This window comes from Ursus americanus, chromosome 4 (assembly GCF_024610735.1).
Source record: "Ursus americanus isolate L20-20 chromosome 4, mUrsAme1.1.p, whole genome shotgun sequence".
Taxonomy (NCBI): domain Eukaryota; kingdom Metazoa; phylum Chordata; class Mammalia; order Carnivora; family Ursidae; genus Ursus; species Ursus americanus.
Genome location: NC_142130.1, coordinates 88,562,990 through 88,590,048, shown reverse-complemented (window position 1 = coordinate 88,590,048; position 27,059 = coordinate 88,562,990). Strand labels below are relative to the sequence as shown.

The window sequence follows — 27,059 nt, the reverse complement described above, 5'->3', positions numbered from 1 at the left end:
ATACAAAAGTGATCACTGGCAATTGTGAAAGTGATGATAAAACATTCTGCATTTAAAACTATTTCTTAAAGACTATTCATAGTATTTAAGTAGCAATTTAAACTCTGAAATTACCAGACCTTTACAGATCTAGAAACACGCTAAGGCTGTGAAAACAACCCATTTTCTTTAACACCTCTATCTTAAAGTGATGCTAGGATCCATTTCTAAATATCATCTTTCATTCTAATAGAAAAGGAAGATTGAGCCCATAATTCAAAAACCCTGGATTTCACACTCGGCAACAATTTCACGCTGTCAAATAAAGTGCAAGAGGAAGACAGATGCTTATCATCAAGAGAAAATTACACTTTGACCGGAGTCTTTCTTACCATTACTATATCTCCGGGCTGGATCGTGATCTCATCGTGACTTCTGGATTCAAACGGATAGAGCGCACGGTAATACACCACCTTTACGTTCTCCTGTGCAGAAATTGTAAGTGGGCCTTTTTCTATTTACAAAACAGTGGGGAGAAGGGAACAAAAATAAAGCATTACACGGGACACATATGCATGACAACAAGCCAAACAAATGACCTCTCTCCTCTGCTGTTGACCTGAACATCTGAACTCTTTCCATCTATTCAAGGAATTTCTGAAGCACACACTTCGTGCCAAAGGAGAGCCAAATCTGACGTCAGCAACTCAGATCCATCAGCGTTCACTGGCTGCGGCTCTCTGAACAAAGGCCATCCCAATGCTGACGGCAGTGAGGCTGTCTTGTTTTAGGTCCCCGAAGAACTGCCTCCTGGCTGAGGCTCCAGCTGTACACATCTGTAAAGCACCAGGACCCCTCTCCCCCACCTGGGCTGCCGAGTACAATGCAGCAGTTAGAATGTGACCCCCAATCTGAATCAGCCAAGAAGAAACCTCCTTTGGCAGGAAGCAAAGCAGCACAACTTTCCACGTTAAAAGACTTGTAAATGTTGCTATCTTTGGCTGCTGACTTCACCAATGATGATTATTACTGATAATCCCCAGGGAAGTTAAGTCTTCCTCTACATCTCCCAGGGGTGGGGAAATGAGCCTAATGACAGACCTTATAGGAAAATAATTTAGATTTTAAATAAAAATTTTTAAAAATGCACGCAAGTAGAAGACATTTTGACCTCTGATTCACTTGACAGTACCTAATCAGGGCCCTCTGAACTGTTTTATCCTAGTAATGTAGGTATTTAGCCACACATCTATTTTCTCTGAAAAGCAGGGAGGGCAAGGTATTATCTTCATGGAATCTGGGGCTGGATGAGGTGCAACACTTCCCACTGACCACAGGAAGAAGAAATCCTCATTTTATACTACGAGGAAACATAAGGAATCTAATTGCCCAAGATCGAGTACTGGTGAAATTATTTTCATATCAAAGAAAGCATTAAAACATAAATTTGCTTGCCAGCCTTTCTCCCTGGACTGCAGCCATCTGGATGTGGGGCCCGACTCCGAACCCCACCCCCATCTCTGCCCACGGTAAACAGGAAACAAACCTTACGGAACAGTGTGCTTCTTTCTTTCCTTTCTGTATACCAATAAAAAGCACACGGATAATCGGACAAATCAAATCGATATAACTTGCCATACAAAGGAAAAGGCAATCACTTTCTTCAATCACTTTCTTCAGCTGAGTACTATCTGCAAAGCTGCCCAGTATCATAGAGCCACATGGGAATCTTGAAAATACATCCTAGGTTGCATCTGACATAAGAGATAATGTTTTCTAGCGATTTCAAAGGCCTTCATTTTCCATATTTAAAGAGGCAACTTATGATCAAAGGGCAAAAAGAAAAAAAAAAAAGTCACAGTTTTCAAAAGGTCAAAAACACGGCTTCATGTAGCATCGGCTGAAGACAGATCAGTGTGGGCAAGGGTGCCCGAAACAGCACAGTAATTCCCAGAGAAAACAGCCAACTGGAGACACAACAGGTTCTTTCCAGATCTGGGATACAGATTTCTGGATGGGGCTTGGTAAGGAAGCTAATGCCATTTTTGTCTGCAAAGGCTCTGGATGCCAGCGTGAGAGGGACCAAAGGCTGGCAGGGTGGTGAAGGATTAAACAGGCATTTCATGAGCCTCGAGAATGAACATCTGCACTGTCTGAAAAAAGGACACTGGCCTTCTCACCCATCTCTGTGAAAGGAGCCAAGACAGGGCCTGCCTACACACGGGAATTCCTCAGGACGATCTGGCAGAGGAAACGTATTTGCTAGAATGACTTCCGCCCCTACTACCTGTGGTGGACCAGGGTGCCTGGACAGCTGGCTTGGCTGGTTCCTGATGCTGATGGAAAAGCCGGCTCATCTTGTCTTGCGAGTCCGGTTTGCTTTTTTCCTCACTGTCCTTCTTCTTGACGCTCTCCTCCCTTCTGAGCTTTTCTTCATCGTGGATCTTCCTTGGCCGCTGATGTGCATCGTCCTGCTGCGCGTGCTCGATCCACTGCTTGTCCCTCTCCTGAGCTCGTCTGTCAACGAAATGCTTGATTACAGCCAGGAAGCGACTCCCGCTTAACACTGCTGTGGGCGCTCTTCACAGAACCCAGAAAAACACAGGAAGAAGATTTCTGATGTGTTTTACCAAGTGGTTAGAAGACTAACAAAGAGACTTCTTGATGCTAAAACTGGTACTTCACTGCAAAAAGCTGTTAACACACACAGGAACGATGAGAGCACGCACCTAGACGAACACACACGTGGTTCCCCAAAACTGAAGGCGAAAGCAACAGAATCGTCTGAACCCTTTAGGTAGCGGCCATCCTGTTACTAAACATTAGTCTCTGTGCATTTTCCTGAACCTGAAAACTTCGTATTTGTCAAAGCAGCTGATGCGAAGGGACAAGTGCAATTAAATCTAGGCCCTGAAATCTAAGACGACCTCAATTGGAAGCCCACAGGACAGGACTGGGGTGATTTTGCTCTCACTGCACGATAGTCTGTAATATCAGAAAACACTTTAAAGAAACCCACGTGCAAAAGTAAAAAATACAGTGATAGTAATAACTAGTCCTCCCCCAACATGAACTCTATTACCCTTCACATCAGGGGAGTAGGTCCTATTAATGTCCCCATTTCTACATGGGAGAAAAATGAGGCAGAGATTTAAAAGGCCTGTCCAAGGCCACATGGCCACACCCGCCTGGGGTTCAATCCCAGGCAGCCCGGTTCTAGGCTCCACACCCTGAACTGCTATCCTGTGACATGGCCAACACACAGAGGTCATCTCCTGGAATTAGGAAACTGCCAAAGGAATATAATATAAACAAAGAAAGCTTGTATTAGCCATTTAAAAAATATGGTATTTATGTCTACCCTGTATGTATGTGAAAATTTAGTGGAATAAAATTCTTTAGCTTAAATCGTTAACATTTTACTTACTTTCAAAATATCTTTTAAGAAAGCACAAAAAAGTTTTTTGGAAGGGATCCCCTACCTCTGTCGTCATTTGTAACAACAACAACAAAAACACACAATAGAATTTGCTTAATATTTGCTACTAATAAAAGTCATCAGGTATAGTGTATAGCCATGTAATTTCTGAAATTAATTTTTGGATACTATTTATATGATTGAAAGCAGGAAAGCTACCCTTTTTTGTATTATGGTATTTGGAGTTGATTTCTACTCCACAGAAATGTTTAAGCTCAGTGCAGCACAGTGTTTTATCAACTTTGAAGGTTAAGGAAAGGATAGAGTTAGGGTTAATCAGCACATCCAAGAAATGAACCCTTGAGCCATAGCCCAAGAAAACCACAGAACAGTCCTCTAAATCGGTTAGAGACTCTACCCACCTGTCCACTGGTCAACTGTGCAGGTCCACTTGTACGGGGATAACTGACAGTACGGTGCTCTGAATGTATTTTCTCTTCCTTATGATTTTAACATTTTCTTCCTCTAGCTCGCCTTATCGTAAGAACACAGTATACAACACACATAACAGACAAAATGTGTTCATCGACTGGTTATGTTTCTGTAGGCTTCCTTCCAGTCAACAGGAGGCTGTTAGTAGTTAAGTTTTGGGGGAGTCAAAAGTTATACTCAGATTTCCACCTGAGCAGGCGGTCTGTGCCCCTAAGCCCCTTGTTGTTCGAGGGTCAACTGTATTACACACACCCACAACAAAATGTGCACTGCTCTGGGGAGCTGCACTGAGCTCGGCCCACTGAAGTCAATGCCTTCCTCGAGTTACGTTTCTTCATCTTTTTATTCTAATTTCAATAACCAATTTTTACATTTACAGTGCATCACTGAAATATTTGGTCATTTTTGTTTCCTGGAGTCAAAAATTAATTGAACTTTAACAAGCAAATATCCAGTAACAAAATCAGACACACCGAAAGTTAACAAATAAATTTCTACGACTCATGACAGAAAGTTACCAGTGAAAGTTACAAACCACAAACACAAATATTCAAACAAAGATGAATAAAAAAAAGTGTCTGGATCCTAAGCAGCAGCAAATTTTCTCGTTTTGTACTCAAGTTTAACTTGCAGTTAAGAAAAGAAGAAAGAAGTCGGAGTGGCACACTGTCAGTCCTACTGGAGAAAGCCTGTGCGGCGAGCACTCAGGGGCTTTGATTTCAAACCCAGCGCTCGGACAGCCACTGTTATTAAAAGGCTGTGAACTGGAAACGTATTTTGGTCATTGGCATGCAAACGAGCATACCAAGTGTCCTAATTTCCTTGTATAATTCCATTTATCTACATAGTAGTAGCTTGGGAGAGCTCTGGAAACTAACCAAAAACTTCAGGGGGTACTTATATATGCAAAGATTTATATACACATGTATTTGTGCTTGCGCGCACGCACACACACACACACTCCAAAGACTGAAGGCTCTTTCTGGTTAGTAGGTACTTGCAGAAGCCCTGCAAAGAATAATAAATACTAAAAGTTCCTTCCGGATGGGTCCACGATCCACAGTAAAAGACTCACCTTTGGGCTTCTTCTTTTTGTTTTTCTAATTCTATGATCTTTCGCTCTTGTTCCTTCTGTTTTAGACGTTCAGCCTCTATGGACTTTTGTTTCTGGAGCTGTTGCTTATTATGTATTTCTCTTAGTTCCTACAAATAATCAGGAAACAGTTCACATAAGGACACGAGGTGACAGGCATTTCCACTGTTTATCACAGGCAACATTTCATAGTGGGGAAGTCCAGACATTTAGGAGACTAACATCTCAGATTTGGAAAACCGAAAATCACTCCACATTTTGACATGACTGATCTCCAAGAGTTGTTCCAGGTTATATCTTAGTGAGTCGTAAAACATTACACCATCTCCCATTACATGCTTTAGAAGGAGCTTGCTAGCGACGGGTATTAGAGAAGCTACGTGGTTCAAGACTCGGCAACAGAAATGGATTTAACCAGCTTTAAGGTACAGTGATGATCAATAAAGCCCCAAGGGGCTTCGGGTAATGAAGCAACACCTGCCTCTACTGGCTTGGAAAATACACACCGCCTCCATCCAAACCTGACCTTCTTATGCTATGCTGCCTTAGAACAGATGGCCATCCCTCTGCTCCACAACCTGGACTGTCCCCACCAGGGTCTGTCTGTCTTCAAATCACACCCTTCCGGAACATCTTCTCTTGTGAAATCCAAGTGTGAAGCTGTCGACTTCCCCACACTAACCCATCAGTCAGGTTGAAAATAAATGTGATAATATGACAGTCACCATGTTGAACCCAACTTCCTCATTTGATATCAGTCCCCAGGAAAAACAGGGATTTCCTTAGCAGACGACTGAAAACAAAATGCATTTTATGATATTTATTTATTTTTTTTTTTAAAGAATTTATTTATTTATTTGACAGAGAGACAGCCAGCGAGAGAGGGAACACAAGCAGAGGGAGTGGGAGAGGAAGAAGCAGGCTCATAGCAGAGGAGCCTGATGTGGGGCTCGATCCCATAACGCCGGGATCACGCCCTGAGCCGAAGGCAGACGCTTAACCGCTGTGCCACCCAGGCGCCCCCATTTTATGATATTTAAAGTACTCGAGTCAGAACTTTAAACATCCCAAGTATAAATAAAGAAATGCCTGTTGAGCGAGAACTCATATAGGTTCCATACAGGAACCCAATGGTCACTAACAGATTCAGTCACCGAGATGCCTCCTGCTTGTGTCAACAATAAATCGGATGAGTCAGTATCCAGGAGAGCCAAGGATGCATTTCATTTTTTTTTTTTTTTTTTTTTTTTTTGGTCTGTAAGGGTACATTTCCAGTTGACTTCTTCGACTGGGTAACTAGGGTGAGTCCCCCGAGGTGGCAGCCCTGGGGTCTTTTTGGTGAGATACAAGAATTGAAGTAAGGTTTGCCCTGTCTTCTTCATCTTGTCCACTGGTTAAGCCCAAATGGGTAGGTTTCCTCCTGCCTTAAACTCCTACCTTTAGATTCATTCAGAGATGGAACAAAGGTAGAGCATTGTCTATAGAAGATCGGTGTTTAAATGCACTTATTCCTAGAGAAAAGCCCTAAGCATTACGTTAACCTTTTTCTGCTAGCTAGCCTGTTCTCAGGATAAAGTAAGAATGCAAAAACGAGTGTTTTATAAACCAGAAGTGACTTTGAGAGGTCCTAAGAGGGATCAGTGAGATAAAAGGAAAAGTTTTTAGGAATCAGGAGTTAGGAGGAGATGGTACTGAGGAGGGTGCTGGGGTGACAACTGGGGGAAGCAGGCACTGGAAAAGCAGGGAAGGAAGGAAGGGACTTCGGTGGGGTATCAGCAGATGAGACTGGGAATATCTAGGCAGGAGGCAGCAGAAAGAAGCAACGCTGTATACAGGGCATGCACTGGTGGACTGTACTCTATGGCAGATGCCTGGGAACGCGACTTGGATTTGATATTTTAGAGACAAATGGAAAACTGGGGCCACTTCCTATTGTTAGAGTAATTTGTACTTTTGGCTCCAGTTAATATCTCTATGTGAAAAGGAAAACTGCAGTGGGAGGATATGAAATCAATCTCTAAAGTCCTAAGAGAGGGACCCAAAAGTTGGGTCCTGCAGAGACAGCGATGGCCCTCTCCATCATTAGCCCAATGACTGAGGCCCTTTAAAAGGAAGAGGAAAAAGGGACTGAAATGTTTCCTTTTTTCCTTACTTTAAAATTTCATCTTCAATTGCATAAAATTCTTAAATAGGTTTAAAAAGAATAATTCATGGCAATAGACAATAATCAAAAGTACTGAACTGGGAACAAAGAAACCTGGATTGTGATCTCACGTCCCTGACATGGGCCAACAGCTAAATTAGAGTGGATGGCCCTTAGGTTTTCCACTTTAAGATCTGTTAAATTCTTTGACACTGTTGATCACATAAAAAAATTACTCCTTATTTATTTCAGTGTCTCTTATATTTAGGGTTTTATTCTTCCTACAGGAGTAAACCAGAAAGGCATAACTAGTAAGCAAAATAACCAAGCCGAAATTAAATACAGAGGAGTTAAGAAATGGCAGGGGAAGAGTGACATTTTAGTTTGGCGTTCAGGAGCCTGATTACATATTAAAATAGAAAAGCTGTTACTTTACCCAGGAAAAATGTATTTATAGGCAGAGTGATATTCAAAATATTTAACAACAGATACTGCACAAGCACTGGCCAAGTGGAATGAACACCGCCCGTGATATACCAATACACCCATGAAAAATGGCTTTACACTTTACCAAAGAATTACAATGCACATTTCCTTTCCATACAGAGCTCTACTGATTGAATGGTAACTTACAGATCATTAACTACCAAAGTCAAGACAGACAGCAGTAAAGCTAGGAACATTTTTGGAGGTACAATAAAATAAAAAGCAATAAGAAGTGAATTTAAAGAATCTATAGAAAGAAAATCACCTTCTTAAGACAATTTTTTTTAAAGATTTTATTTATTTATTTATTCAACAGGATAGAGACAGCCAGCGAGAGAGGGAACACAAGCAGGGGGAATGGGAGAGGAAGAAGCAGGCTCATAGCGGAGGAGCCTGATGTGGGGCTTGATCCCATAACGCCGGGATCACGCCCTGAGCCAAAGGCAGACGCTTAACCGCTATGCCACCCAGGCGCCCCTTAAGACAATTTTTAAAAACAATTTTTAAATTTACCAAATATACACGAAGGAAGATATTAAATTTCAAAGAAATTTTAAAAGCGCATTTATTTTTGAGGACAGCAGCATGCCAGGCCAGGCTGAAACCAACCCTAACTGTACAAATAAGCTACAGCTTCAAGTATCTCCAAGGAACTGGAACTTGAAAGGAGCCATAAAATCACAGATGTCAAATAAGGTCACAGAAGGCCCTGGCATCTCATGATCTAGACTTGACAGTTGCAAAGTTTTTCTATCGTTTCCTTTATCCAATTCAAATACTGCTGAGCACACCACTGCACAAAAATCAACACGCTGCAAACACGCAGGAATTCCAGGCCTTTCTCTCTTTCCTTGGACTTGGGAGTTTAAGATAAAGCAGAAAATTCATGATTCTGAAGCTTGATAAAGTCTGTTTTAAAAAGCTGAACTTCTGGAAAGGCGATCTACAGAATGAAGGACTATCTGAGCATGACGGGGGCCTTGTGAGGCAGAGTCCCTTCACGTGGGGGACAGAGGGTCTTGTACTGCTCTGTCGTTCTCTTTCAACACTACTGTTTAAGAGACTCGAGTGCAGTCACAGTTATTTAAAAGTACCCTTTTAATTCCTTCAGGGAAAAATTTCTAAGGGGACAAAGAACTCTAGTGTCATTAAATTATTTCTTTAGGAAATGACAGAACCATTGGGAAAAGTAGCTGCGAAAAAGCTTCGCGACATGACCTGTGTCAGCTTTTCCTGGTGGTCGACCTCATCAAAGTGACCCTGCACGTTCTGTTATGTCCTGTCACAGTTATTTCTCTATGATAATGAAGATAAAAATAGAACAAACAAGAAATTATTGAAACCCCAAATTACTGTTGTCTATAATCAATAACCCTACTACAGTTATGTATTTATTGGCTGGATATCCGTCTAGCAATATGGTATTGAGTACACAACTTTGTTCATTTCTCTTCTGTGAGTTCTACTCAAGGGTATGAGATGTTTTAGACAGATACAGTGTATGGTAATTTGATATTCTCTCCTAATACAGTATAATGCCTTTCTTAATAAAGAAGAAATAAACATGCATTGAAGAAGTTTGAGCTATGTGTCACAAATACCTAAGAAAAATAAAACTATAGAATGTGTAGTGAATGTAAATTAAAAAGATAAGATCTTTATTACTAATAATATCTCTAGAATTTGAAGATGTAACAAAGTTTCTTCGCTAGGGTCTGTGAATAAGCTTTGGCTCTGGGAACACTACAAGACAGCATGCAAACTGGGCAATACAGGCATTTTTCTTGCAGAGAAGGCTCAGAGTTTTTATTGCATTCTGAAAGGGGTCTTTGATCAAACACAGATTATGAACCACAATAGGGAGATAACTGGAAAATAAAAATTCTGTCACGTATCAACAAAGATAAATGAAAATAAGCTTGCTTTTAACTTTCTTCCTTCAACACATGGGGAAAAAAAATCACTTATTTCCCCTAAAGAATTAAGATATTTGTATCATAAAACATCTTTGGAAACCCTATGGCATACAGCCAAAGTATTTCAAAAGCAATATGCTGGACAAATTGAATACTCCAGAAGATTCAACTTGTTTAGCCCTAAGAAAAATGGCTCACTTTCAAATTTACTAATGACTGTTGTTTTATTGCTATGCAAGGGGCGCGGAATCACTTGACTTAAAAACTTTTGACTGTTTCTCCTTTATTTGGACTTAGAAACACTCAAAAATAAGTGTACTATGTGAAGTGGCATTACTGGAAATACAGAGAAGTGTCCACCAGAACAATATGTATGGGATGCCTTTTCATAAACATTACTTTCCATAAATGCTTCTGAAGAGACCAAAAAATTAACTAGCAATAGGAGCAGGAAAGGCTAGTAGTTAATGGAAATTTATGGCTAATCTGGTCATTTAATTTTTTTGAAGGATTACTCTGCTTCTTGATTTTACCTCAGGCTGTCTCTTGGAAACATGAGACAAAACAAACACACTTTAATTACTTGAAATTCATGAACTCAAGATTTTAAATAAAAATAAAACTGTTCAGGAAACATCTCTTATGTTTATAATAATCTTCATTCTATTAATATGAAATGGACCTAGGAAACTGATCTAGAGGCCAGCATCAAAAATGTCAAGGATTTGTTTTATCTCAACCTAATATACAGAAAGTCAAAAGCAGAAGTGCTCTTATATAAATAAATGTCACTTTATTTTTCACCCAGGGATATTATGTAGCACACAATATCAGAATTTTTAAAAAGCTTTTTGAGTTTTAAAATATCCCAAGTTGGGGCGCCTGAGTGGCTCAGTCGTTAAGCATCTGCCTTCGGCTCAGGGCGTGATCCCGGGGTCCTGGGATCGAGCCCCACATCAGGCTCCTCCACTGGGAGCCTGCTTCTTCCTCTCCCTCTCCCCTGCTTGTGTTCCCTCTCTCGCTGGCTATCTCTCTCTCTGTCAAACAAATAAATAAAATCTTTAAAAAAATAAAATAAAATAAAATATCCCAAGTAAGTGGTTGTGAAACAGACTGAAAGCCATTAAAGAAAGCCAATCAACAAACCCAGTGAGGACAGGGGAAATTGTATCTGCCTGGAAAAATCTGAAAAGTATTTCAAAACATAGAAACTGTACCCAAATCAAAGTAATCTAATAGTCTCTTCATCACAAAATTATAAAAAGTATTCCCTCTTGATGTATTAAAATGTGTGGAATACAAAGAAAAGTATTGATCAGTTATTTGAATTCTGAGAGGGGTATATTAATGTTTAAAAACGTATTTAAGTATTATTCTAAACCTGAAATCATTATTCAAATAGGAATTCCAGTTCCCCATGGAACAGTTGGTAGTCAGTCTTTCTAAGTGCTACTACGGGAGAGCCAGAGAGAATGCACTGGGACGTGTGTGCGTGTACAAGAGCGTGTGTGTGTGTGTGTGTGTGTGTGTGTGTGTGTGTGTGTGAAGGGGTGAGAAGAGAGGTGGACAGAAGTGGGGAGAAGAGCTAGAAAATCCTGCCCTCTCTGTAGGAAGAGCTAATTAAGAATCTTCACCCATGTCTCCCAAGAGGCTTTGGTATCTACCCTGCTGTTACCAAGAAGAGAAAATGGACTGTTTTGTCCTGAAAATCTGAGTTTTCCCAAAATGTCTCAGCTTCATCTTATAAATCAATAACCCATTATTTTAAATACAAGTTATTCTAAAGGATAAAACGGTCAAAGGCTGTGGCTAAACAAGAGAATAAAGAAAGAAAATGTTTTTTCAAAAGATTGAATTCTGCTTTTCTCCCTTTCCCAAATCACCTTTTGTTAAATATATTTTTTTAAGACCTCAAAAGAAAAATCCACACTATGAAAAAAGCCTCAACCAACCAAGCCTATGGGTGTGGCATAGAGTCTGGTACATACAACACCTGTTAATTATTTTGAGTCTCAGGCATGTTCTAATTATTTTTCTATATTCAAGGAATCTACATAAAGTTTCCACAATCACAAGTACATTGAATGAGAGAGTTTTATTACTTCTGTGCTGAACAGGTCTTTTTCAAAAGGATCATACACATAAAAAGAAAATTTAATCACGAACAAAATCAGGGACCAAACCATGAAACAGCCAAACATTATTCTATTAAAGCAATGTTGTTATTTTATTTGAGTTTACACCTATTTCTCTTGCTGTGTCTGTATCTCCTCTTTCTGAGTCTTTTTTCTTTCCTTCATTGTTTCCCCTCACATGCATTTTTTCCCCTGACGTCTCATTCTGTTCTGCAGTTTGTTCTCCAGCTCTTTTCTTTTTCTCCCTGGTTGCTAAACATTCTGCCTTTCACTGCCTTCGTAATGAATGAGCCTGCCAAGAAAGCAAGTGTCTGAAACCAAGAGCATAAAAGCCTCAGTTAAAGCAAAAACCTTATTTTCTATAACTGGTATTCTCATTTCAACATCAATTCAGTTCTCAGGAGCAACTTTTAAGACAGGTATCATATGGGTAGAATTTATATCTCTAACAGCCTCTTGTGGTCTAATTTAAGAAGTCTGGATTTCCCAAATATATTTAAAAAATACAATTCGTAATTCTGAATTAGTCCTACTAAATTTTGCTAAGAAATAAAATACTGTCTCCTTTCAGAATAGTTATTACTGACTATAATACGGTCTCCCATAGGATGGAAATATGCATGTAGAACCAAATCACGACTGAGTTGTCTTACAAAATTTTGCGGCCATGTGGCCAATTCAATGACCTATCATACTTGCTATAAAGACAAGACTACAGTATACAGTATCTTATCCAACTTGTAGTTCAGAATTTCCACCACCACACATATAATTTGTCAAGAGCAAAGACTCACCCATACCCCCACGATGTATAGTAACTAATCACTGACTTTGACAAGGAAGGCTTAGCACTTCATGGGAAACTCTATCTTAGACACTGAGCACTCATCTGAGCAGGGGAAACTGAAGCACAGAGGTGGAGACAGTTCATCACTCTTAGTGTGAGAAGGATGTGCATTGCCTGAGTAGGGCATGGAGACCTTTAGGAAGGAGTCTAAGTGGATGGCGCAGGCCAGGAGAACTGCCAGGCCCTGCAACGCTGCCACCTCCATTGCCAAGGACTGGAAGAAAGAAATGCTCTAATGTAAACGCCATTCACATTAGGACTTGTCCAGCACAGTGACTAGATGGGAACCAACAAGGACTCAAACTTTTCAGCGTGAAACAACGTCCAGCCTCTCGAGTGCTGGGTTCTCTTACGCAGCACACACCTGAAGCCTTGAAAACTAAACTACACATTACACTGCTGTCCTGTATCACAGCTAAGATATGAAAATATGGAATAGTAGGCTGTCCGTGCCAAAGAAAACTGGTACAGTAACTATCAACATTGCCAAGGGCAAGGAGAAGTCAAGTGCTTCTATCTGAAAAGTCCCTATAGGTAATGTTATGGACGCTTGCCAGAACCATAATTTTATACTTACAGGTAACGTATTGTATGTAAGAAAAACAATGATCAGAATGTCTCTATGTGCCCTTTAGGTACATAGCTTCTTCAAAAAATGTTAAGAGTTTTTGATTTTCATGTAAAATGAAATAAAAAGAGAAATTCACAGAGAATAATGTTTAAATTGATGTTTCTAGAAAATGAATATGAGAGGACTACTGATTTCTTAGTATGAAAAAATACTTGTTGCATACAGAGTACATTCTAAAAGCAGAAAAGTATGGTAAACAAATTGTGATCCACTGAATTAAAACTACTTTAAGAAGTACTAACTCTTGCTAACAACAATTACAAACAAAATCAATTATTCATGATTAAATCCCTGGTCAAATATTTCATTTCATCATCAGAAAGCTGAAATTCACTGTTAATATAAAAGGCAGCATAAATACAAAGGCTGCCAATCAGGGAATTTCTAGCACAAGAGAGTCAGTATCTCAGTGTGCTACCATTTCTACCCACTCCCCCCGCCACCGCTGCCCCCAAGCCCTTTCCCGTGGCCTTGCTACACTGAGATTCCTCTGCTCTTTTGTCAAATAATTCTTGGTTTGGGGTGATAAATTAGAAAGACGGTTATGTCTTGGGATTATTTTTCAAATATATAAATGTCACATCTATTAGGTAAATGTCTATAAAAATACATGGAAAAAAGGCCTTGTCTGAAAGGAAAGAATGAGCCCCTCAATTTCCAGATCGGGTAGAAGACTCTAGAGACCTTATGTTTCATATCCCTGAATCCGGAGCTGTTTAAAACACAACTGTAATTGTAAATATGCTTTACTGTTTTCAATATGTTGCTACCTGTATAAAACATATACCTGTTAACCTGACTGCAAAAGTAATCTTTTTCCTCTTTCATTAATGACTTGAGAACTTCCATCATTGGTTAACGGGTCTTAGGTAAGGAAGTAGGAATGTAATTCTTCCTCAAGTGAAGAAAAAAGAGAGACTCATAAAAGAAGAATGAATCTGAACTAGCCACTTGGTAGAAAGGACTAAATCAGACTGTATGTTTAAAAAAAAAGAGGGTGGGGGGGATGATAAAACATACCCACTCTCTAAACTCTTCTACAAAGAAACTAAATACATTTAAGACATCCTGATCACGGTCTTATACCCCCAGAATCTGGGGACTAGACATGACTTTGAGTTTGCATCAAAAGAAGCCAGTAACTTATTACAAGTAGTTGTCTACCAAAGAAACACGGAACTGATATTTGTTAACTGGAATCCTCGTTTGTGGAGCCAGCCACCAAATATAGCTTTAATGCCCTGGTCAACTCACTTTAAAATTCTGCATGCCGTAAGGTCCTTCTACCGTGTCACCACACTAGCCGATAATGAGTGAATTACAGCTTTCTCTCGGGGAACAATCTACATGAATATAAAATAAAACTGCCAAGTCCTACTTTTTCTTCTGTCCTCTCCTGCTGGTCTCCTTCTGGGAGGGGGAGGTTTTGGGTGTAGCAAGTTCACACCATCAGATAAGATGTGTGAAATGACTGGGCAATCGCCAAGGTTTCACTCCCAGCAAGACAGAAGTAATTCTTGCATCATCAGTGCGAATGCTGTAAAGGCACTGATATATATCAAGAGAGGCACTGAGGAAACCCCAGGGGTCAGAATGCTGGTTCTCCTGGTCTGTCTCATCATACGAGAATGATAGTTACTGATGAATGCGCGCTCTAAAGTCAGGGGGAAAATGCCTCCTATTTTCCAACGTGACTACAACAAAGGAAAGGAGGCAGGACATACTCGAGAGACTAAATCTTAAATCTGCCTCTAGAGTTGTCTCGATCAAATTATAAATTTTTCGATGCTTCAATTTAACCATTTCTGCTTTTGTTTCACCAGACAGGAGAGAAATACTAGAAATAATCACTGTAAGGCACTAAAACGTATTTGTTAAGGCCTCCAAATCGGCTGTTAAATAAAACAATAAAGCTGTACTGGCTCATCATTTTTCATTCTCTATATTAAACTTAAAGTTAATAATGGAAAACCAAAATAAAAATGAAGACAGACAGCAATGTTCTTATTTAAAAATGAGTACACTTGGGGAAAGGAATAAAGTGGAAGGATGGGCTGACGTAGCCTTTGTGTCAGCAGCTCTAAGTCGAGGCAGCATGACACACAGGAAGAGGGACTCACGCCACCTCGGCAGGGAGTTCTCTTCGGCAATGGCAACAGCATTCCAACAGGCCAAACGTTCCATAAATAGGCTAGGCATTTGGGAAAAATCACCCACGGCAGTGTCATCCTCTAATACATGAACTTTGCTTTGAGAGTCAAATTGCAAGAAAATGGAATCTTAAGATTAGGGCAGAAATCTGGGCTACTGCCTGGGTTCAGAAGAGAGCCCAATATTTAACCGTTTGTGCTCCAAGGGACTACTAAAAAGCACTGTGATCATGTTCTTCTTGCTTGAGACAGTGACAAGTCACAGTGAGAGTTAATGTGAGCATTTTTACTGTGTTTAGTCTTGAGATAGAGAACTCACAGCTCTACTTCCAGGACTCACATATCTCATATAATCAAGTATGTACAAGTGTGGGGCGTACCTATGTGCACACACACACACACTCACACACTCTCACACACACACACACGAACATAGATTCCGTGTAAGAATGAAAGCAAAGAAAAGCACTAAGTTGGCTCAAATAATATGTCCCCTAAGAACACTTGCCTGGTATTGTACAATTGAGAAAATTTCATTACCTATCACTCTGGGGGGAAAAACAAGCAAAAATAACTCAAACTCAGATGTCTGAACAATTTGGCCTAGAATCTCAATTCAAAGGCCAACTAAAAATCACAAATATGCTTTCCAATCTTTTCCTATTTTTAATAATAAAGGGATTTTCCTTTTTCCAGTGCCAAAAGCAAAATTAGCCAGAGTTAAGTATAAAGGATTTTGAGATGGAAAATGAAACAGTATTTGAAAAAAAGTGGGAAGGCCATTTCTTATTAAGAACATAACTGATTAAAAACTCCTATATTTACTTAAATCGACAGTGCACGTGCTCACTGTTAGTAGGACATTAACTGCTTGCATTCTGGTTCTATTGTAAGAGTCAACGGTCTTAAGATGGTCAAGTTGTGAGGTTAAATCAAAGGCACCAAACCCAAAGGAAGCTGCCATAACCACTTTCACATTCCCTAGGAGCGCTGGCATTTTCCTGAATTTTACCACGTAAATGTGACAAAACCATACACCACTTTTGTCACTGAGACAAAAGCGATACTCCATTAAACAATAACATTTTAAAATGTGAGGTAACAAAATAAAGATTTACCTTCGAGAACAATCTTAAAGGTCAGAAGTGGCAGAAAATTCTTAGTTTTAAAAGAGAGAAAACAATCCCTTTTTATCAGTCTTCAAAGAATAAAAGACAGACTCTTTGGGAGCCTTGCTTTCGGACTTCAACTTGATGTAGTTACCAACAGACAAAAGGATGGAGATGTAGAAAAATGCCATTCCGGTTAAAGACGGACATCGTGTGGGGGCCACTCACTCACTTTGATTTACAGATGCCAAATTCACCTTTAGATGTTTAAGAGAAAAGTGCAATTTGGACTGTGTACTATTCATTTGTACGTATGAAGGTCTGCAGGAAGGCTGACAAGCCAGCCTCATACAGTTTTCTCCCCGGAATTAAGTAACAAAACTCATCATCTGGCCAGTAGAAAAACTAAAGGGTAGGACGTATATGTGGGAACGCAGAGAATGGTTACCTTCAGCTGATTATTGAAAATATCAATCTCCTGTAGTTTCGATCTGGTTTCTTTCTCAACTTCATCCAGTTGGTCTCGTAGCTGCTGCCGACCTAGTTCTTTTGCTTCTAAGGCTCTTTTGAGTGTGAGAAGTGAATCTCCTGTTTTAGAAAAACATTGCAAGATGAGAAAAGCAAACTGGCAAGGAGGAAAATGGTTTTTAATGTTCTCATTTCACGGAAGGAAAGTTGGGCCAAATGAAAAGGAAAAGGCCAACTTTAAAGCAAACACCTACTGTGCAAACTGTTCTGTTGAACTTGCTTGAGCTGGTCATTGAGTATCTGTTTTTCTGGAATAAGTCTTCCGAGCATTTGCTGAGCCTCCTAGGAGAGAAGGAGGAAAACAACAATGAAGTGACAGGGAAAACTACCATGTCTGCATTCCACATACAGGCTGACAGAAGTCCGTTTTCTCGTCCGTCAAAGACTCATCCCATCTCATCCCAAATCCTATATGTAGAAACTGCATTTAATCACCAGTCAGGTACTTCTTGCTTTTTTTGACAAGCAATTAACTATTTGCCAAATGCTTTTCATCGAAATGAAGTTAAGACAGTTATAGCTCCCTTGAGATTTCATAAATTTTTTTTGACTTGCTGCCTATTTATAAGCTTTCAAAAATGTACTTTAAGTACAACTCAGCAGAGAAAACCGAAAGTATCGATCTCTCCCTTGCACTTACGTTTGAAAGGATCAAATGTAAATGCAGTGACTCTGTTGTTCGTATACCAACTGCGTAGTTTGCATAGGAACTACTCTACTCTGAACTGCGATACATAATAGGACTGAACTGAGGTTTACCACACACCTGAAGATGGAAAGAGAAATCAAGACGAGATTTCTAACGACAGAATCTTGGCTGCCATATATGTTTTTCCACCACTGAGAATGGACCTATAATTTTAAACAGGTACACAAAAGTCTTGAACCAACAGTTTTTTACCTGATATAAGAAAAAAACTAACCCACACTGTGAAAGGCTATCTGGAGTTTTCATGGATGACCTGTCAAGCACTGTATTTGCTTAAGTTCAGCTGAGATTATCCTATACAGTTTCTACATAGTTCGGAAAAATGACAGCCTTTCCAGCTGAGAATAACTTGACTTTCATTTTTACCTTGATTTAAAAAAATCTCATTAAGGGGGCACCTGTGATGAGCACTGGGTGTTGTATGTGATGAATCCCTAAATTCTACACCTGAAACTAATAAGCATTGTATGTTAACTAAGTGGAATTTAAATAAAAACTTGAAAAAAATCTCTATGCATTGGTTTTTGGTTTGAGAAAATAAAAATGCCTTAATTGAAAATTTTTATCAGAGGCTAAGAAGTGGTCTTTTTTGGAACAACCATCCTTAGATTCAGACTGGCTTGTATGCAATAAAGCTTTGTGTGCCACAAGTCTGAATAGGAGAGAGATAGAGCTCAACAGAGAAGATCTGGAAGCATCTTCTCATATGAATAATCCACACCACACCCGTTTCCCCAAATCTGGATAAAACAGAATATACAATTCAGCTTGTTTCCCCAAAAAGGCCCAGCCAACTGAGCTTCTCCTAGTCTCCTCCCTAAATTAAGGAAAGGCCTCTTACCCAACCCCAAAGTTTCTTTCCTTTACCAAGACAAACAATGACACATCAAGATGAAACCTAGCTCAGATCACTGAGACTATTTAACTTATATAAACATCACTTTTAAATGCAAATCTTAAGTTTCTAAAATAAGTTATAAACCAACATGAAGGGTTACCTGACTCATCTGCACAGTAAGTATCTGCTAATAACAGTAAGGGAAAGGAACCAGTATCTCATAGCCTATGATATACCTGGCCTTCTTCAAACCATGTATTATTTTTCACTTCACTACTTTGTCAGGAACCCTAATTTGTATTTTATTATCAATAAGTGAACATACTAAGTATCAATCTTAAATAATAAAAAATGTGGTCATAGTGCATTCAATGAGATAATAAACACGTGGCCTTCACTCCTAAATTTTCCAAGAGAATATTTTATGAAACTTCTCATAGTTAATGAAAGACATATAAAAAAATTACCATATAGAAGAATATACTTTAAAAGGTATATGCACTTTTTAATACGTTCAAACAATTTCTAGCAGTGAACATCTGATACTATTTACAGTATAGGTCATATCCTAATATCTCAAATTGATTAGGACTTCAAAGCGAATGAAACAATAACTGACAGAACTGGAAGGAAAAAGGAAAAATTTACAATGATAGGGCTTTCAACATCCTCTGGCAGCAGCTGGAAGAGGTCACAAAATCAGTAAGGACATAGGAAACACAAAAAACACCATGAATCAATTTGCTCTGATATTTATGAGACACTCCACCCAACTACAACAGAGTACATATTCTTTACAAGTGCACATAAAATAGTCACCAACAATCATATTCTAAGCCATAAAATAAGTCTCAGTAAACTTACAAAGATTAAAAATAATTGAAATCATACAGAGTATGCTCACAGCTTGTAACATAAATCAGAAATCAGCAAGATATGGAAAACAATCAAAATATTTAGAAACTAAGTAGCATAATTCTAAATAACCCATCAAAGAAGAAATGACCAAGAAAATAAAAAAGATTTTGAACTGAATGGATATGAAAACACATTAAAAAGTTGTGCAGGGGCGCCTGGGTGGCTCAGCGGTTGAGCGTCTGCCTTCGGCTCAGGGCGTGATCCCCGCGTTCTGGGATCGAGCCCCACATCAGGCTCCTCTGCTATGAGCCTGCTTCTTCCTCTCCCACTCCCCCTGCTTGTGTTCCCTCTCTTGCTGGCTGTCTCGCTCTGTCAAATAAATAAATAAATAAAATCTTAAAAAAAAAAAAAGTTGTGCAATATGGCTATGAAAATGCTTAGAAGGAAATTTATACCTTAATAAAATGTTTACATCATAAAATTAAAAAAGGTCCAAATTCAATAATCTAACCTTCCTTTTTATGAAGGTAGAAAAAAGCAAATTAAATTCAAAATTAGTAGATGGAAGGAAATAATAAAGAGCATAAGTAAATGAAATAGCAAACAGATATACCATAGAGAAAAATCAATACAACCAAAAGCTTATTTAAAAAAAAATTAATGAAATCAATAAACTTCTAGCTAGATTGATGGAGAAGAGGAAGAGGGGAAAGGAGAGGAAGGGAAAAAGGAGGTAAAGTTGAAGGGGGAGAGAAGATACAGATTCCCATGATCAGGAATGAAAGAAGTGACATCACTACAGATACTACAGACTTGCAAAGAATTAACAGAATATTGCAAACAACTCTATACAAATAAATTTGACAATTTAGATGAAATGAAAAAATTCAAAGATACAAATCATCAGACTCAAGAAGAAACAGAAAATCTAAACACCTCTGTATCTACTAACTACACTTTGCTATTAAAATCCTACCACAAAAAAGACTCTAGGCCCAGATGGCTTCACTGATGAATGAAAATTTAAAGGAAAAATACCATTTCAACACAAACACTTTTAGAAAATGGAGAAGGAAGGAATACTCTCCAGCGATTGTCTTATTTATTACCCTGATACCAAAACAGGATAAAGACATTACAAGAAAACTATAAACCAATACCTTTCAAGAATTTAAATTAAAAGATATTTAAAAATAGCATACTGGATCAAGTAAAATATTTTTTTAAACGGTAATACACCATGACTAAGTATGGCTTATCTAAGGAATGGGAAGTTGGCTTAACATTCAAGTTTTAATCAACGTAAATCACCATATGAACAAAATAAAGAGAAAAAAACATGTAAACATCTCAGTAGATGTGAAAAAAAAATTATGACCCGATTTAGCACCCATTTCATAATTTAAAAAACCCTCAGCAAAAAAGGAACAGGAGAAAAATCCCTAACTTGAAAAAGGACATCTTAAAAAAAAATAAATCTATAGTTAACATCATACTTAATGGTCAGAAATTGAATGCTTTCCCCTTAAGATCAAGACTCTTACCATTTCTATTCAACATAGTACTGAAGCACTCACACACTGCTGGGGAGAATGTAAAATGGTACAACCAGTTTGACAGTTTCCTATAGGGTTAAGCATATATTTATGTGACACATTAATGCCACTCCTAAAATTAAACCAAGAGAAATAAAACATATTTCCACATCAAGACTTGTAATTAAATACTCATTGCAGTTTAACACAAAAGAGTCTCAAAGTGGAAAGAACCTAAATGTCAATCAAATGTCGGGTGAATGGATAAACAGGGAAATACGACTCAGTGATGAAATGGAACAAACTATTGATTTGCTCAGAAATATGGATAAATCTCAACATCATCAGGCTGAGAAAAATCACAAACTTCAAAAATGGTCATCTTTCATGATGATACACAGAACAGTATCTACATGAATCTGAGCCCCTCCCCCAGCTCAACAAGTTGAAACTGAGCCAGGTGATATAATGGCAACTCGGTGGTCAACTTTGGATACATAATAAAATGAAAGTAGAACTGTGTATAGCATTCCATTATGTTACCAACTATTTGCTATCCATCTATCTCTGGAACTCCCCCTAGAATACTGAACTGCACCTCCTTATTGTGACAATCACAGTAAAGCCAGTCTCATGAGTGAACTACAGGTCCTACATAATCCAATCCCCGCCAGCTGCAACCACAGTGGTCTCCTTGCTATAACCACATCCCAAACACAGGTACAACGTCACAATGGTCACACTGCTGTCTCCCCACCCTCAGCTTGCTCTGCCAGACAGCCATAAAACATCGCTGCTTCTCTTTCAAGTCTTTGCTCAGATGGGACCCTCACCGAGAAGCCTGTCCTCACCACCTAATTTAAAATACTGCACTCAATGGGGGTCCTGGGGGGCTCAGTCTGTTGAGCATCCAAAACTCATGGTTCTGGCTCAGATCATGATCTTGGGGTCATGAGATCAAGCCCTGTGTCAGGCATTGTGCTCAGTGCGGAGTCTGCTTGAGATTCTTACCCTGTCTCTCCCCAAATGAATGAATGAATGAATACATAAATAAATCTTAAAAAAAATAAAATAGAAATACTGCCCTTGGGGCACCTGGCTGGCTAAGTCAGTGGAGTGTGCAACTCTTCAGGGTTATGAGTTCAAGCCCTACGTTGGGTGTCGAGATTACTTAAAAACAAAATATTAAAAACAAACAAAACTACTATCCTCCTTCTCCCCAGGACTCTTTTCCTCGTCACTCTCTGGGGCACTTTTCATAATAGAGTACACACCTGACTTTTTTTGTTAGTGTCCGTCTGCCCTGCAAATAAAAGGCTCCATGAAGGCAGGGTTCTCATCTTTCCTGTTTACTGCTGGACCCTCAGTGCTTCTGAGAGCCCCTGGCCTGGCACTCAGCAGTGCTCAGCAAACATGTATTGAGTTTGTTTACTTGACAGCCTACTTTTCAGACTTTTGTCTACTTCATCTTCGACTCCCAGCACCTAATACATGGTAGATGCTGGATGCTTGTAGGAATAAATGAGTGAAATGAATGAGAGGAAAAGCAGGGCTTGTAAGCCTAAAAGCATTTAAGGGATATATTTGCTCACCTGTAATTGTTGCTGTAGGTGGGTGATTTCAGCAATTCTCAACTCTCTGGATTTGTTTGTACTCTCAATTTCTTGCCTTTGCGTGGTCAGTCGACACCTGATATCTTGAAGTTTTCCTTCTAGTTGATGCTTTTTATCATTCTTTACCAAATGAAAAATTATTATTGTTATTACCAGTTTTAATGGTTCAGGGTTAGAAGACAGTCGACCCTTGAACAACACGAGTTTGAACCACACGGGTCCACTTACACATGGATTTTTTTCAATAAATAACAGTGCAGTACTGTCAATGTATGTTCGCTTCTTTATGACTTGAATAATAACTTCTTACTTCTAACTTACTTTATTGTAAGAAAACAGTATATGACACATATGTGTCAACTAACTGTTTATGTTATCAGTAAGGCTTCTGGTCCACAGTAGGCTATGAGAGTTAAGTATTAGGGGAGTCAAAAGTTATACAAAGTGCTCTGACTGCATAGGTTCTGCACCCATAAGCCCCATGTTGTTCAAGGGTCAACTGTATTTCCAAAGCATAATCAAACTTGACTCACTAGAGCTTCTAATTCAAATTCCAGAGTCTTTTTCTTTGCTTTCAGTACAACTATGTCTTCTTGTTCTTTGTTTCTTTGATTGAGTAGTTCTTGTCTTCGATTCCGTTCCCATTCAAGTTGTCGTTGCCTTTCAAGTTCTCGCTTTGCAGCCTGTGGCATTTACAAACAGACAACTTATTAATTTTTTAGTCCTGACATGATACAATGTCTCTTAATAAATGTAACATCCAGGAAGTCTTTTCTTTTAGGGATAAAATGTTACACACGTTGCAAGAACTTCTTTTTTTTTTTTTTTTTTAAAGATTTTATTTATTTATTTGACAGAGATAGAGACAGCCAGCGAGAGAGGGAACACAAGCAGGGGGAGTGGGAGAGGAAGAAGCAGGCTCATAGCGGAGGAGCCTGATGTGGGGCTCGATCCCATAACGCCGGGATCACGCCCTGAGCCGAAGGCAGACGCCCAACCTCTGTGCCACCCAGGCGCCCCAAGAACTTCTATTACAAAACAGCAAAAACAAAATTTATACAAATATAGTATTCCTTCTATGGGAAAAAGGGAATATTTAGAAAAGCTATTATAGTTAGATAAGATGAGGACACACAGGATTCATTTCATCATTGGAATTCGATTGTTTATGCCTTCAAGAATGTTTGAAGTGATAAAAAAAAAACCAACTTTCTCATTTACTGACTCATAAAGAGCAAGAAAAATGTCTTTAATCTAGTAAAGTCAAACTAAGGCCCCTAGAACAACACCAAAAAAAAAAAAAAAAAGACTTAAAAAAACAGCCCCCCAAACAAAAACTTTCTTCTATGAGAAATTACTTATCTCAAGTTTTAAAAGTTTGCAGCTCCCCACCCCCGCATCATTCATTTTCTTTTAACACAGAAGCTTCCATAATTTCTGTGGGAATGTCCACTCTCTTCATTTTTTTAAAAGATTTCATTTATTTATTTGACAGAGAGAGAGAGAGCACAAGCAGAGTGAGGAGCAGGCAGAGGGAGAGGGAGAAGCAGGCTCCCCACTGAGCAAGGAGCCTGACGTGGGACTCTGGGATCATGACATGAGCCAAAGGTAGCTGCTTAAATGACAGCCACCCAGGCGTCCCTGTCCTCTCTTTAAAACTGATTCTGATGGCCGCGGGGTAAAAACACATCCAGAGCACCTGGCACTCTTTACTATAATTGCTTCTTAGGTACCTGTCCTCCAACTACCCTTTGGGCCTGGAGGACAGGTGAAGTTCCTAATCCACAACCACTCTAGAGACTACCGATGCCTGGCACATGGTAAATGACTACTGAGTAATTCTGAATAAATATTCTAAAGTGTCTTTACAAAAACAAAGCAAAACATCGAGAAAGGGAAAGTGGTCTATCTTTTGGCCGTCTGTTCTGGAAATTAAAACCCTGTTAGTATCTGTTTGTGTCTTCCTGAATAAAGAGCGGCTTATTGCTCTAAGTTTTCTGACGCCATAACAGAAGATGAAACCAAAGTATTGTGTTTTTATAAAGAAAAATCTCCCATATATAATATATTTCATTCACACAAAAGAATCATGGCACTGCTTCTGCAACAATATGCTAAAGTTGGAAATTCAGACGAAAGATTGGCTTAGCTCCTATCCTGGTGTGGCGCCAAATTTATGAGGCCTTCCATCAAATATAGTGACTATTTCCTACACTTTTTAAAGTGGAAAAAAAAGGGCACAGAACAATTAGTATAAGCCCACTACAGGGGTTAAAAAAAAATTGCACTAAACCCCCACTGTCTCCACCATATAACCTTTAATATTTCTACATACCTATATAAATGTAGAGAAAAAATTCTGAAAAATTCTTAACTAATATCAGTGGATTGTTACGAGACTGTATTATCAAAAGCCTGACCATGAATGTTCTTAGCAACATTATTCATAATAGTCAAGAATGTCCAAAACAACTCAAACATCCATCAATGGATGAATGGATAAATACAATGTGGTACATTTGTGTAATGGATTATTATTCAGTCAGCAAAAGGAATAAAGTATTGATTCATGCTACAGCTTGGGACTTGAAAACATGCTAAGTGGAAACGAGACACAAAAGGTCACATACTGTACGATTCCACGTATATGAAATGTTCACCAGAGGCCAACCTATAGAGACAGGAAGTCAATCAGTGGCTGCTGAGCACTGGGAGGAGAAGGGGTGGGGAGTAACTGCTTTATGGGTAAGAAGTTGCTTTTTGAGGGAGGAAAATGCTCTGGAATTAGACAGTGGTGCTTGTCACACAACTTTGTGAATAAACGAAAACTACTGAACTATAATATAAAAAGAAAAAAAAAAGACTGCATTCATCGATCACTTGAGTAACTAAGAAAGAAGGGGAGCAAGAGTACATGTGCTCATGGTTGGCTCCATAGCTACTGACCTCTCGTCTCTCGATTTCTTTCCTCCTCTCCTCCTCTCTCTGACGTTCTAGTTCCCGTTGCTTTTCCAGTTGCTTCTCTAACTCCAGTTGCCGTTTGCGCTCCTGCTCCTGGCGCTCCCGCTCTTTGCGCTCCTGCTCGGCGCGCTCCAGCTGCGCCAGGCGCTCTTGCTCTTTGCGCTGCTGCTCCAAGAGCGCTTGTCTCCGTTTCTCCAGTTCCAGATTGCCACGTTCGAAATTCTCACGCTTCTTATCTTCAAATGTTACTTGAAAAATGAGAAACAGAAAAACGTTGAAAAGTCCTGATCTGCAACATACTATTTCAAAGGAAAATTCAATGGCACATTTGAAAGGTGTAGTATAAACGCCAACCAGAACTCCCCAAGCTTCTGTCCTGCCTGTGCCTCGTGGATAAGCAGAACGACACCAAAAAACTATTTTTTTGACACCAGAAATCTTTTAGAAGAAATACTTCAGTAAAACTGCAGGATACAACATCAATATACAGAAATTGGTTACATTTCTATAGACTAATAATGAACTCGCAGAAGGAGAATTAAGAAAACAATCCCACTTACGATGGCATCAGAAAGAATACCTAGGAATAAATTTAACCAAGATGGGGAAAGACCGGTACACTGAAAACTATAAGACGCTGATGAAAGAAAATGAAGACATAATTAAATGGAAAAGTATTCCATGATCAGAACTGGACTGGAAGAATTAATATTGTTAAGGGACACCTGGGTGGTTCAGTCGGTTAAGCGTCTGCCTTCGGCTCAGGTCATGATCCCAGGGTCCTGGGATTGAGCCCCGCATCGGCTCCTGCTCAGTGGGGAGCCCGCTTCTCCCTCTCCTTCTGCTTGCTACTCCCCCTGCTTGTGCGCGCTCTCTCTCTCTACCAAATAAACAAATTTTTTTAAAAAAAGAATTAATATTGTTAAAATGTCCACACTAACCAGAGCAAACTATAAATTCAATGCAGCTCCTATCAAAATTCCAATGGCATTTTTCACAGAATTAAAATAATTTTAAAATTTATATAGAACCACAAAAGACCACAAATAGCCAAAGCAGTCCTGAGAGAAAGAAGAACAAACCTAGAGCTATCATGCTCCTGATTTCAAACTATACTAAAAAGCTATAGTAATCAAAACATTATTATTGGTATAAAAACAGACACAGATCAATGGAACAGATTAGACAGCCCAGAAACTAACCCATGCTTAAATGGTCAATTAATTTACAATAAATAAGGCAAGAAAATACAACGGGGAAAGGAAAGTCTTTGCAATAAATGGTGCCAGGCACCTACCACATGCAGAAGAATGACACTGGACCACTTTCTTCTCGCACCAACACAAAAATTAGCTCAAAACAGATTAACGATGTGAATGTTAGACCTAAACCATAAGACTCCTAGAAGAAAACATAGGCAGTAAACTCACTGACGGTGCTCGTGGAACACTGCTTTTTGGAAAGGACTCCAAAGGCAGTAACAATAAAAATAAACACATGGGATTATGTCAAAGTATAAAGCTTCTGCATAGTGAAGGAAATCATCAACAAAAGAAGAAGGCAACCTTCTGAAGGGAGAAGAAATATGCAAATCATATATCTGATAACAGGCTAATAT

The 27,059-nt window shown here is 39.1% G+C and overlaps 1 protein-coding gene across 5 annotated transcripts in view; it reads right to left on the bottom strand.

Moving 5' to 3' along the window:
• ITSN1 (intersectin 1) overlaps positions 1-27,059 on the bottom strand; it is a 214,813-nt gene that overhangs the window by 83,593 nt on the left and 104,161 nt on the right. For all 5 annotated transcript variants that reach the window (XM_045785563.2, XM_045785564.2, XM_087861773.1 and 2 more), the window contains 8 exons: positions 25,427-25,689; positions 23,014-23,163; positions 22,460-22,600; positions 17,122-17,209; positions 16,848-16,987; positions 4,965-5,092; positions 2,267-2,496; positions 372-493 (listed from right to left, as the gene is read on the bottom strand). In XM_045785563.2, coding sequence (XP_045641519.1) covers positions 372-493; positions 2,267-2,496; positions 4,965-5,092; positions 16,848-16,987; positions 17,122-17,209; positions 22,460-22,600; positions 23,014-23,163; positions 25,427-25,689 — 1,262 coding nt within the window. The remainder of the gene's footprint in view (positions 1-371; positions 494-2,266; positions 2,497-4,964; positions 5,093-16,847; positions 16,988-17,121; positions 17,210-22,459; positions 22,601-23,013; positions 23,164-25,426; positions 25,690-27,059) is intronic.